Below are 13,972 nucleotides of genomic sequence, written 5' to 3'. Positions count from 1 at the left end.
GTTCCATTTGGATGATTTGCAAGTGACAAGGGAGGTGACTTGGCCATTTCTGTGCTAGCATTGAGCCCAGTTTTCCCCCCTTTAAATAATTAGTTTTATCTGTTTTAAATTTTGACACTTTAAAAGATACAACTTATTTTACACAACTTGAATTTGCTGCTTATCAAATCAACTTGAAAAGGAAACAAAATAAATTTCATTCTCACTTTATTTGGTAGCAAAGGTATGCTTGGTAAGTGCTCCTAGCAAAAGTTGTCATCAGGCATTTCAGGTTGCTGTTTGCATCTGAACACTTTGGTTTTCATGAAAAATCTCTGAGTTTCTGGTGGTTTTCCTGACCACATGTGTGTTTTCATGAAAAATCTCTGAGTTCCTGGCGGTTTTCCTGACCACACGTGTGACGCTGAAGTTGTCATCAGGCATTTCAGGTTGCTGTTTGCATCTGAACACTTTGGTTTTCATGAAAAATCTCTGAGTTCCTGGCGGTTTTCCTGACCACACGTGTGTTTTCATGAAAAATCTCTGAGTTTCTGGCGGTTTTCCTGACCACACGTGTGTTTTCGTTGAAAAATCTCTGAGTTCCTGGCGGTTTTCCTGACCACACGTGTGTTTTCATGAAAAATCTCTGAGTTCCTGGCGGTTTTCCTGACCACACGTGTGACGCTGAAGCTGCTTTCTTGTCACACCGATTGGCATCAAGTGCTGAACTTGTCACGGAGTGGCAATTTTTTGGCAATAAGGCAACTTTCAAAATGAGTCTAAGTTTATCTCTGGAAAAGTTTGAAAGAATCAGTGAAGGTTCTTTTAAACAGTACCCACGTACTATAGATCAGCGATTCTCTCTCTCTCAAATTTTCAGTAAATCTTTCCACATACGACGTCAGCACGATTTTAATACATTGAATATATGTAAAATAAGACAAATTAAGACAGATTTTTGTACTACCTATACCGTTGTCTTGTGTAGACTAATTAGAATGATAGCAGATAAAAATATCGAGTAGTTGATTTTTGTATTCGTTTAAAGTTTATAACAGATGAGTTTATTTTTAAATTATTAAATGCAGCTAACTTCATTCTTTAAAAATTTTTATTTTAGTTTTAATTGACAAATAGTAATTTGTAATAATTTGTATATATTTTTGCAGAACACTGTGATGTTTTGTTACATGTATACTTTGTGGAATGATCAAATCATGCTAAATAATGTGTCCATCACCTCAAATATTTATCACTTTTTTGTGGTGAGAACATTTAAAATCTTTTAGCTATTTTGAAATATGTAGTACATTCACTATAGTCACCATTTATTCTGGAATGCCATTGAACTATTTTGTATTACACTGATTCATTATAGTCAATACCAGTGGTGCTAATAAGTGAAGAAATTGGCAAATTATAAAAATGAAAGATAATATTGAATTTTTCTGGAAAAATTAATCTTGAATTTTAATGCATTTTACTGGTAACTTATTACAGTGTAACCGAATACAGCCTGTAGAGTGCCTAAGTTACGTAGTTCAGAGTATATTTTTACTTTACCAAACCAACAACTAATTAATTAAATCAACAACTGAGATAATTCGTAAAAGATATGTTTGCTTTAATTCAAGAAATTTTCAATTCAAAACAATTTATCCTGTGATATTTAGTGTATGTCATGTACATGAGAAATAGGAAGCATTGTGAGTAAATGGAAAACTCCTGACCTAACCTGCATGTCCCCAACTGACCAAAGAACTAGAACATACCATTCCTGTGGGGCCAGTGAATGTTAAGCATGGCTCTTGCTGTACAAATAGTTTGTTATGGAATTTTCTTTTCTTTTTTTTGAGACTGAGTCTCACTCTGTCCCCCAGGCTGGAGTGCAGTGGCAGATCTCAGCTCTCCGCAACTTCTGCCTCCCAGGTTCAAGTAATTCTCCTGCCGCAGCCTCCCAAGTAGCTGGGATTACAGGTGCCCGCCACCTCACCTGGCTAATTTTTGTATTTTTAGTAGAGATGGAGTTTTGTCATGTTGGCCAGGCTGGTCTCAAACTCCTGACCTCAGGTGATCTGCCCACCTTGGCCTCCCAAAGTGCTGGGATTTACAAGCATGAGGCACCACATCCAGCCAGGAGTTTTCTAACATGTAAACAAAAATAGAAAGTATGCTGGAACCCCCACAAACTTGTGACCCAGCTTCAACATTTATCTACATTTTGCCAATCATGTTTCACTTCCTGCCTCCCACCTCACTTCCCTGCCTCAGCAAGATCTTATTTCAGGAGCACTTGCTTCAATATTCATCTCTAACAGGGTTTAACAAAATATAACCCTGATACCATTATCACACCTCTAATAATTACTTTTTTTTTTGAGACGGTGTCTCGCTCTGTCGCCCAGGCTGGAGTGCAGTGGTGTGATCTCAGCTCACTGCAAGCTCTGCCTCCCGGGTTCACGCCATTCTCCAGCCTCAGCCTCCCGAGTAGCTGGGACTATAGGTGCCCGCCACCATGCCCGGCTAATTTTGTTTTCATATTTTTAGTAGAGATGGGGTTTCACCGTGTTAGCCAGGATAGTCTTGGTCTCCTGATCTTGTGATCAGCCCGCCTCGGCCTCCCAAAGTGTGGGAGTTACAGGCGTGAGCCACCGCGCCTGGCCAACAATTACTCTTTAATGTCATATAATATCCAGTCAGTGTCGAGAGTTTCCTAGTTACCTTGTAAATGTCCTTTTGCAGTTGGTTTGTGTGAATCTTGATTCAGATGGTGTTTGCATTCTACACTACACTTTAGCCTCTCTTGGTTTTTTTCCTTGCTAAAGAAAAAAGAAACTGAGTAATTTTTTCCCGTAGCATTCTTTATATTCTCAGCTTGGCTTTTGCATCCCTGTGGTGGTAGTCAACCTGTATTTCCTATGAAATGGTAGATCTTGAGGTTTGATCAGGTCGTTTAGGCAATAAAAAGTAATTGTTAGTGTGCATTTCCAGACACATCCCTCTTTGTTCACATGAGATACAGGGATAGAGAAATGTTGTTAATACAACAGGCATGCATACCAGGGGAGAAGAATGTCTGCCACGTGGGGTGTGGGACATTTGCAGGACAAATAGACCAGCTCCACTAAATGCATGGCAAAGGCAGAACGGAGGAAGGTTGGGTCTTGCTTGTGTTCTGATTTGAATGAGGCAACAATAGAATGACATGAGATAATCAGAAAAGTTTAATGACTGTAGCATATTGGATGATATGGGAATTATTGTTTGTGCTATGATAATAACAATGTGGATATGTTTTTCAAAAAACTCCTTAATTCCGGCCGGGCGCGGTGGCTCATGCCTGTAATCCCAGCACTTTGGGAGGCTGAGGCAGGTGGATCACCTGAGGTCAGAAGTTCAAGACCAGCCTGGCCAACATGGTGAAACCCTGTCTCTACTGAAAATACAAAAAATTAGCCGGGTGTGGTGGTACGCGCCTATGGTCCCAGCTACTCAGGAGGCTGAGGTTGGAGAATTGCTTGAACCCAGGAGGCAGAGGTTGCAGTGAGCCAAGATTGCACCACTGCACTCCAGTCTGGGCAACAAGTCAGATTCCATCTCAAAAAAAAAAAACAAAAAGCAATAAACAGAAAACCCAAACCTCCTTAATTCAGTGATATATACTGACGTTTTGAAACAACATAATGCCTAGAATTTTTAAATGATAATCCACATCTGAACAAGATTGGTCACATGTTGGTAACTGTTAAGCTGGGTCATGGAGTCATGGAGTTCTTTGTACTATTTGTTCTAATTTGTGTATATTCAAATCTGTTTTATGTTTTAAAAAGGATGAAAGGTCTGTTGCTACCTGACATTTAATCTCTTCCTTAGTTAAGGCATCTTGGTTCAAGAAAGCTCTAAGACAGAAGAGTTTGCAGTCATTCAGTAAGGCTGTCATCCTATTTAAAACTTTTAGGAAGAAAATCAGTGAGTGTCTCACGCCTCAGGTAGACATCTCGATGAGTTGATCACTTCTTTTGAAGCAAACATTACTCAGATGTGGTTGCATTAACTTTGAATAACTCAGTTGGTATTTCCAGAACTGAAGTAAAGGAGCTCTAACTGTGTGTATATGTTGATGTCTCACACACCCGGCTCTCCAGTTAGAGGATCTAATATGCTTGATTCTACAAAGTCTGTAGATCATTGTTTTTGTGTCTAGTATCACAGGTATATTGAAATTGCCATAAAGCAGTGCAGGAGCTCAGGAATCGATTGTAAAATCCATGGTCTCATCCTGCTGGGACGGATCCGGGCAGAGGAGGAAGATTTGGCTGCAGTTCCTTTCTTAGCTTCAGATAACGAAGAGGAGGAGGATGAGAAAGGCAACAGCGGAAGGTGAGAGCCATTTATTACAAGTACTCACTTACCTCCGGCTGCATTCCTGGATCCTCACTTTCAAAAGGAAACGTTTAATTAGAATGTGTCTCATACTGAGTCATTTTATGTCCACAAGAATGGTAAATTACAGTTGTTTTCAAAAATTGTAGCTTTTTAAAATAAAGTGTTTAATGTGGAAACACATTATATTTAGAAAAATACCATTAAAAGAGGGAAGTGAAAATGTTTAATATCTCTACCTGAAATATCACTGTTACTACTTTGGTATATACCTTTGTAGTTTTCCTTTTTTTCTGTTACTAAATATATTTTCCTATGGAAGTTGTATGATATATTTTAAAGCTCTGTTTGCTAAGTATTTTATCATTAATGTTAAAAAATATATTTATTTTGTATTATGGTGAAATATATATATTGTTTACCATTTTAAGTGTACAGTTCAGTGGCATTAAGTACATTCACATTTTTGTGCAACCACCACTACTGTCCGTCTCTAGAATTTCCATATGATTAGTCTTCTGTCCTGTAATTTTTGAGTGCAGTATTTTGTCTTATGACTATTCTCATTTACTCACTCAATTCTTTATTTTGTGTGAGCACTGTGATGATGACTGTTCCTGTATTCATTCAACATCTTTTGAACACCTACTGTGGGCCTTTCCCAGTTACGTATACTGGGAATACTGTGATGAACATGCAAAATGAAATAAGACAGATACACGCATCAGTGTGATGTTAGGGCTTTGGTAAGAGGCAGGAAGAAGTGCATGCAGCCTGGAGAGTGCATTGGAGCATTGATCTGTCAGGACAAGAAAACTTCCCCCTAGGCCATACATACAGAAGTCAGAATTATTGAAACCAAGTGGGCAGGCAAGGGCGTTTCTGATAGGGAAGACAACATGCAAGGGGAGAAGAATGATATCTGTGAAGTTTTTGCATGCTTGTTCATTTCCCAGGGCATGTATCTAGAACTTGCATGTGCAGGGGCTGCTCTAAGCCTTGTTTACCATCCCAGCAGCAAACAGTGGATAATAACGGATAATAACAATGGAGGATAGTCAGTGTCCTCATAGACGTTGTATTTTCCTAGATAAATTGCTGAAAGTGAAATTGCTGTCAAAGGGTATGCAAAATAAATGGGTTTGTTGTTAACATTCCCAAGGAGCTTTGGATTGCTGGTGTGACTGGGCACAGGAGGCAAGCCGCCAGTGATGGCTGAACTCTGTTGACCAAGACGCCCTGTGCTCTAAGTACTTGGCAGCATGTGACATAAGGAGACAACAGAGCGCTGCCCTGTGGCGTTGTTGAGCGCATTATATAGACAGAAGTGGGGGTAGCGGCTCTGGTAATAAATCAGGTTATTCTAGGACTCTGATCTTGGCTTTGAATTCTGTCCTGTTTCATTTCAGAAACTTTGTGTAGAAGTTGAAAAGAAAATAGTATCTATAACATTACCTTATCTAGAATATATGTTATACTATATGCTATAGTTCAAACTGATTGTGTCTATAGATACTAATTAAATAGGGACAGTACCAGTTCACTTAAGTAAGGAAGTCAGTGGGATTTTTAATAAAAGGATTATAGATTAGCATTTTCTTACTCAGTAGCTACTAAAATGAATTGGGCAAAATTTTTTGTATTTTTAGTAGAGACGGGGTTTCACCGTATTAGCCAGGATGGTCTCGATCTCCTGACCTCGTGATGCACCCACCTTGGCCTCCCAAAGTGCTGGGATTCCAGGCGTGAGCCACCACGCCCGGCCGTAAAATTATTAGTACATGTATTGTATATGTGGAATAACCAAAAATGTTTTGAGCTTTACTTATTCATCAAATTTTTATGTAATTGAATATATTGTCAAAAGAAAAGCTAGATATTTGATTGTAATGGATATTTTTCTGGTAAGATCATATTAATTAGCCAATAACTTCAGAATGAGTCAGTGGCCCAGGCAGTCTCCTACAGGGCTGGCACCCAACTGGGATGTTCCCACATTGACCATGTACAGCTGGCCTCCACCCTGGCTGATTGATACTTACGTGGTGCCAGACATTAAGTATCTTGAATATCAGTCCTGGTTTCCCATACGTACATACATACATGTGTGTGTGGGAAATATATATCTATTTTGAGATAGGATCTCACTCTGTCACCAGGCTGGAGTGCAGTGATATGATCTCAGCTCACTGCAACCTCTGCCTCCCAGGTTCAAGTGATTCTCCCACCTCAGTCTCCCAAGTAGGTGGGATTACAGGTGTGTGCTACCACACCTGGCTAATTTTTTGCTTTTTTTTTTCTGTAGAGATGGGGTTTCACCATGTTGCCCAGGCTGGTCTCCCAACTCCTGGGCTCAAGGAATCTGCCCACCTCGGCCTCCCAAAATGCTAGGATTACAGGTTTGAGCTACCATGCCTGGCCCTCATACATATTTTTAAGTAAAAATGTGTCACAAGATACTTCAATATTTTGTGCATATGCTTGCTCACCTGTGCCTGGTATTAGATGAAAGAGTTTTTCACTTTTATTCCAAAACGTGAAATTTTGAACTCTGAAAGTAAATATTTATTAGTATATAATGTGTGAAAAAAGTGATACCTGTCTAGAAGCCAGTCTCTGGTGCGTTTGGGCATCTATCCTAGCTTATAAAAATAGAGCAAAAGCAAACAAAAAGGTGAAAACCCCAAATACAGAAGAAGCAATTTCTCAGCACTAGGCATCAGACTATCAGCCAAGAAAATCTAACACTGGCCTGTGTACTTTTTTCAAGTTGCAAGAATTGGAGCGTTTTGGATGCTGTAGATTAAACTTCTAACCTGCTGGGTGTGGTGGCTCCTACCTGTAATCCCAGCACTTTAGGAGGCTGAGCAGGGAGGATCACTTGAGCCCAGGAGTTCAAGAGCAGCCTTGACGATATAGTCTCTACAAAAAATGCAAAAATTAGTTGGGCTTGGTGGTGCATGCCTATAGTCCCAGCTATTCGGGAGGCTGAGGTGGAAGGATTGCTTGAGCCTGGGAGGTTGAAGCTACAGTGAACTGGGATTATGCCACTGCCTTCCAGCCTGAGTGACAGAGCATGACCCTGTCTCAAAACAAACAAAAAATAAATAAACTCCTAACCTGTCGAGGGCAGGTCAGGAAATAGATGAGCAAGGTGGAAGGAGCAAGTCCTCTGGGAAGGAAAGGAGACAAGGACTTTCAGCCCAGTTGGCCGATGATCAGGTGCTTCTGGCTGGTGTCCTGGGCAGAGGGTATAAAGGAAGAGAGAAGCATTAGGAAAGTACCTCCATGGTCATGTGGCCACATACTGTTTTATTCTTTCTGTGGGAAAATAATTGGCCAAACTGATGTCTAGATTTAGGGACACTGCTGCAAGGCCAGGCCCAGCGTGGCTCCTGGGGAGGTTTCCTGTGTCTCTGCAGTGCCGTTTGTGGTAGCTGCGCATCTGTTTCCATGGCTTGGAATGATTCCCACATGTTCAAGTTGGTATTTAAGATGAAAGAGAATGTAGTGTATCATCGTTTTCCATCAAAAATAAGAGCTGAAATTAAGTGCTGGTATTAACAGGTAGCATGGTGGTATCTAGAAAATTTGACCCTCCAGAGCAACTTACTCCTGTACATGCTTGAGGTTGTATTCTATTAAAGCAAAATTTTAAGAGTTTCTGAAAGTAACCATAAAATTTTGAGTGCTTGAGGTTGCTTTTATTTTTATTTTTTAAATGTTTTATGCTGAATAACCTCTATTTCTTTCTTTTCTTTTTTTTTTTTTGTTTGGTTAGCCTCATTAGAAAGAAGGCTGCTGGGCTGGAATCGGCAGCTACGATAAGAACCAAAGTGTTTGTGTGGGGTCTGAATGACAAGGACCAGCTGGGCGGGCTGAAAGGCTCCAAGGTACGGCCTGCTCCCTGGGACCCAGCAGGGCGGGGCACTCGGCAGCAGCCACACCTCGTGAAGTTTTTATAATAACTTTACGCTCTATGTGTTGTACTGTTTCTTTACACGAACTAAAAGACATTATCAAATTACCCCTCAGAAGCGTCTCTCCTTGGAAAATTTCACTTTAGATATAATTGTTTTATTGCAGTCTTATAAACTAGAACATAAACTTTTGAAAAGATTTCACAAGTGCATAGACGAAAATTACAGACCATCGATAGATGTATCTTGCCTCCCCTACAATAAACACTTTTGACTATCATGAACAAAATAATGTGTAAAAAAGCCGTAGTGGCACACAGATGAGCAAGTTGTGGTCTCTGTCCTCCAGGTGCTTCGTGCCTGAGATTCTTCAGGGTAAAGTAGCTTGCACAGAGAGAGAAGGCTTTGTGAGCACAGAGAAACAAGCAGAATGCACATGTGTGCGCATACACACTTGACTTATTCTTTGCAGGGCTTGTTGTGGGTGGAGAGCGCCATGATCTCATTTACCTTGTCAGTAAACCATGAAGCACGCACAGGAAGCCGTGCCACAGCCTCTGTGTTCACAACATCCTTCATCCCCTAGGTACTGGGATGAAAGGTTAATTTGTATTTTGAATTGCTTAGAAGAAAAAGACCATATTTTGAAAAGAATAGGTGTAAGAAATGATGCATTTAAACTGGAGTTGAATTTGGCGTTCCTTATATTACTTAGTGTCTCCTGGCTGAGGAGCCACAAAGCAAATTCCTCTAAATTTTGTTGCCCAGAGGCACTCTCTGTGTTCACATGAACTTAGGCTTCCTGTTAGTATTCTGTGAGATACCACATCGTACATTTTCCTTATTGCCTGCCCTGTTGAGAAGCTGAGAAATAAAGTTAGAACTCATTCATTTGAACTCTTTCCTTTCAAGGTGCAATAATTTTTATCTGTATTGGAGCAGCCTTGAATTGCATTTGTGTTTCAATGCCCCTGAGCTTGGTTTGGGAAGTGGACAGTGGGCGGTGAGCTGTGGGTGTCTCAGCTGTGGGAGTGCAGGGCTGTCCAGGTCCCTGAGGTGCAGGCCATTGGTGGGAGCCTATGACCTTGCTCACTGCCCTACATGGAGTTTTCACTTCAAGGATGGAGTCATCTTTCCATGGTTGTGATGAAAATCCTTTCTTCCGCTGCAGTAGTGACTGTTTCACCCATGGAATCATAAAGGGTTTTTTAGACAAAGGGCCCTAGGAATTTTAAATTAAATTACATCCATCTACAATGGGAAATTTAAGTATATAATTTCTTAGAGATGTCAGAGTCAGAATCAGAGAATGAGCAGGACATGACTTGAAAGAAGGTATAGTCTGCAGGTGTGTGTGTTTATCTTTACATTATATGCATAGTCATTCCTCAGTATCCATGGGGGATTTGTTCCGGGACTTCCTGTGGATACCAAGATCTGTGGATGCTCAAATCCCTGATATAAAACAGTGTAGTGTTTGCATATAACCTATGCACACCCTCCTAAATACTGTATATCATCTTCAGATTACTCAGAATACCTAATACAGTGTAAATGGTATGTCAATAGTTGTTATATTACATTGTTAAGGGAACAATGGCAACAAAATATCTGTACATATTTAGTATAGGTACAATAAAAAATCTTTTCAATCCATGGGTGGTTGAATTCATGGATATGGAACCTATGGATACAGAGGACCAACTGTATTTTATTTTTTACCTTCTATTATGGAAATGTTCAGATGTACCCAAATAGAGTGAATAGCATCACGAACCCTTATGTCCCTGGTACCAGCTTCCATAGTTACCAGCAGCTGTCTACGTTTTTCTGTCTCTGTCCTCTCATTCCCCCAACTCTGGTTTAAAGTAAATCACAGTGTATCATTTCATTTTTAAAATACTCTAGTGTGAACCTCTAAGGGATAACCAATGCCTTTGGTTAATGTAACCATACATAGTAGTAGCACAGTCATGCGTTACTTAATGATGGGGATACATTCTGAGAAAGTTTTGGTAGAGTGATTTTGTCATTGTTGAAAAATGATAGAGTGTACTTAACACAAACGTAGATGCTGTAGCTTACTACACACTCAAGCTATATGGTATAGCCTATTGCTCCTCCTACTACAGTTACAACATGTAACTGTACTGAATATGGTAGGCAGTTGTAACTCAATGGCATTTGTGTATTTAAACACAGAAAAGGTACAGTAAAAATACAGTGTAAAAGATTAAACATGGAACACCTGCATAGGGTACTTACCATGAATAATGGAGTTTGCAGGGCTGGAAGTAGCTCTGGGTGAGTCAGTGCACATTACTGTAGACTTTAGAAGCACTATATGCTTTAGACTACTCTATAAAAAATATTTTTCTTTCTTTAATAATAAATTATTTGTAACTTTACCTTTACTTTTGAACTTTTCACTTTTTAAAAAACTTTTTGACTCTTATGATAATAGTTAGCTTAAAACACAAACACAGCTCTGTACAAAATGTTTTCTTTACATTCTTCTTTTGCTTTTTAAACTTTTTTGTTAAAAACTGAGACTCAGACACATACATTAGCCTAGCTAGGATCATAGTGTTACTTCTCTTTCACCCCCACGAAGGAGTAGCTGTCCTTTCCTGTGACGGCCGTGCCTTCTGGAGTCCCTCCTGAAGCACCAGCCATAGGCTGTTTTACAGTCGGCTTAAAAAAAAAAAAGTAGAAGGAATACACCCTAAAAGAATGATAGAAAGTATTGCGTAGTGAATATATAGGCCAGTAGCAGTTGTCTGTTGTCATTATGAGGTATTAGGGATTATTGATATGTAGCTGGCAGCACAGAGGCTTGTTGACACAGCATCACCACAGACACATGAGGAATTGGTTGGACTGTGATATTGTCATGGCCAGGACACCACTAGGCAGTAAAGGTTTTTCAGCTCCATTATGATCTACTGGGACTATCATCGTATATGTAGCCTGTGGTTGAGTGAAATGTTATGCAGTGCATGACTGTAATTCCTTGTATCATATAATAAGGTAACATAATTTTAAACATGCAAGTAAAATTTTTTTTTTTTCTTAAAAAAATTCTGTTCTAGATAAAGGTTCCTTCGTTCTCTGAGACACTGTCTGCTTTGAATGTGGTACAGGTGGCTGGTGGTTCTAAAAGTTTGTTTGCAGGTATGATTATTCTAATATTAAACAATTTTTAAATTATGCTTGGCACCAAAAACCAGAAAAGTTTTTAATGTTGTGAAAAGTGAGTCCTCTCCTGGCTGTCGTTCCTTGCAGTGACTGTGGAAGGGAAGGTGTATGCCTGTGGAGAAGCCACGAATGGCCGACTGGGGCTGGGCATTTCCAGCGGGACGGTGCCCATCCCACGGCAGATCACAGCTCTCAGCAGCTACGTGGTGAAGAAGGTGGCTGTTCACTCAGGTACAAACCAAGCACCAGCAGGCCTGTGTGGATCAGCCTGTTGCTCTTGCTCCGTTGTTAACCAAAGCCCTAATTGGTATCCTTACATTCTTTCTTAAGTTTTTACTTAGTAGGAATAAAAATTGGATAATGAAAAATCTCTAGGTGGTCTAGAATTTAGTTATTGCTGCCAAATCAAGTTCTTTGCCTGAAAGCAGGCTGTTTTTCTGAAAGAGTCTATAACTTTCTTCAGATTCCCAAAAGTATCTATGAACCCAAGTAATGAGAAAGATCCTTTAAACAAAACCAGACCACTCCTTCAGTGTAGAGAGTGTGTATTTTGGAAGCACTGTGCTAGGCCTCTGAGGAACGGAACTGAATTAGACACAAAGTTCTAATTCAGTTCATGCCTATGCTGAACGGGGCTCAGTGTCACCCGCGTAACAGGAAATCCAAATGATAGTGGCTTAAGCAATGCAGAGTTTTACTTTTCTCCTTGTAAAAGTCCAGAGGTGGGGTCAGAGTCCATCCGGCAGGGCTGTGTCTATGAGGAGTGCTGGTCCTTTGTGTCCGCCTTTGTGGGAAGATGGTCTTAGACTAGCTCTGGCCCCCAGAGTCCAGGGCCAGGCCTGGCCGAAGAGGCAGGCACCACACAGTGTGCCCTCCCGCCCATGCAGCCCTCTCTCCAGAGCCCCTCTGAAGCCCCACTCGTTTCACTCACCATCTCCTGCGGGTAGAGGAGGCTGGGAAGTGGTGTTTAGCTGAGCACATTAACATGGGGGTTCTGTTGGTAAGGAAGGGGGAGAATGAGCGTTGGGGGAGTACAAGCCTGGTCTGCTGTGATGTTCTCAAAGCCCAGGAGTTGGCAGGAACTCACTGTGTAGGAGTGGTCATGCCTTTAATCCTGAGGCAGGTTGTATGGACTTTGAGAATATTCCATGCTGGGGAAAGAGCATCAACTGGCGTGTTTTGGGAAGAGTGAGTATAATGCTAATGCAAGTGACTGAATAATTTCACTGTTGAGGTACAGTTCTCAAAAGCTTCAATTGACACTATTTTTACATTTTGTCTAATCACAAATTATTTTTACTTTTTTCATCTAAATTTTGATTTTTCATGTATTTAACATAATAGGAACCCTATTAATAATCAGTATTATTTTGCCTCTTTGCAAATTCTTTCTAGAGTTAAATTTGTAGTTTAGTAAAAATTCACTTATTTGACACATATGTCCCAGAAAGCTTTGCTGCTAGCTCCGCTGTTGATCCTGTTGAGTTACTCATTTATTCGGCTCACACTCATTGAGTGTGTGCTACATGCCAGGCAAAATAGGGAGCTGTGCTGTGGGCGCTCTGTACCCTGCCCTTTGGCAATCCGCACATCTGTGCATGTTGCAGGTGGCCGGCACGCGACGGCTTTAACTGTCGATGGAAAAGTGTTTTCGTGGGGCGAAGGTGACGACGGAAAACTTGGACATTTCAGCAGAATGTAAGGGTACTTTCTTTAGTCTCATTTGCTAATAAGAAACTGTTACGGATACTCTTGAAAGTTATTTTGCAGAAAATTGGAATAGATTATGGAAATGGATCTTAAACAATTTTTTTTTAACATGGTTGTTTGTGTTTTGGTCTCATCGGTTCTGCTTAAGGTTTGGTAGTTGATCTGTGGATCTTGTGTTGACTACATGTGGATCAGTATAGATGTCTTTTTTCGTCTCTAAGAAGGGACGGATTGACTGTAGGGAACTGATTTCTTCTTGTAGGAACTGTGACAAGCCAAGGCTGATCGAGGCCCTGAAAACCAAGCGAATCCGAGATATCGCCTGTGGGAGCTCGCACAGCGCGGCCCTCACATCCAGCGGAGAACTGTACACCTGGGGCCTCGGCGAGTACGGCCGGCTGGGACATGGGGATAATACGACCCAGCTAAAGCCCAAAATGGTGATTATACGCATTTTTGTTGCTTACAGAAAGCTTACCATCTGAAGATTTCAAGAGAAACTAAACTTCGAGTCTAGGAAAGTTCATAAAGATGTGTGCATGGTTGGCTTTGTCTTTGGGAAATTCCCTTGCTTTCTCCGTGCCTGTGCTTGATTCTGTTTTTAAATTTGTAATTGAGTAGGTGAAAGTCCTTCTTGGTCACAGAGTAATCCAGGTTGCCTGTGGGAGTAGGGACGCACAGACCCTGGCTCTGACCGACGAAGGTGAGTGCCTGGCATGATTCTGTGCTCCTGGGTGGGTAAGAATGATATGAAACGTTGGCCTGAAGTATATGTATATTCT

At 40.8% G+C, this 13,972-nt stretch overlaps 1 protein-coding gene across 1 annotated transcript in view; it reads left to right on the top strand.

The window, feature by feature from the left end:
- HERC2 (HECT and RLD domain containing E3 ubiquitin protein ligase 2) overlaps positions 1-13,972 on the top strand; it is a 227,857-nt gene that overhangs the window by 141,829 nt on the left and 72,056 nt on the right. The window contains exons 56-62 of the mRNA XM_011981498.1: positions 4,184-4,359; positions 8,144-8,255; positions 11,375-11,456; positions 11,568-11,711; positions 13,088-13,178; positions 13,453-13,630; positions 13,812-13,893. Coding sequence (XP_011836888.1) covers positions 4,184-4,359; positions 8,144-8,255; positions 11,375-11,456; positions 11,568-11,711; positions 13,088-13,178; positions 13,453-13,630; positions 13,812-13,893 — 865 coding nt within the window. The remainder of the gene's footprint in view (positions 1-4,183; positions 4,360-8,143; positions 8,256-11,374; positions 11,457-11,567; positions 11,712-13,087; positions 13,179-13,452; positions 13,631-13,811; positions 13,894-13,972) is intronic.

This window comes from Mandrillus leucophaeus, unplaced genomic scaffold (assembly GCF_000951045.1).
Source record: "Mandrillus leucophaeus isolate KB7577 unplaced genomic scaffold, Mleu.le_1.0 Scaffold227, whole genome shotgun sequence".
In the NCBI taxonomy this organism is placed as follows: Eukaryota; Metazoa; Chordata; class Mammalia; order Primates; family Cercopithecidae; genus Mandrillus; species Mandrillus leucophaeus.
The sequence above is the reverse complement of the archived record's forward strand: the minus strand, read 5'-3'. Positions and strand labels throughout refer to the sequence as shown.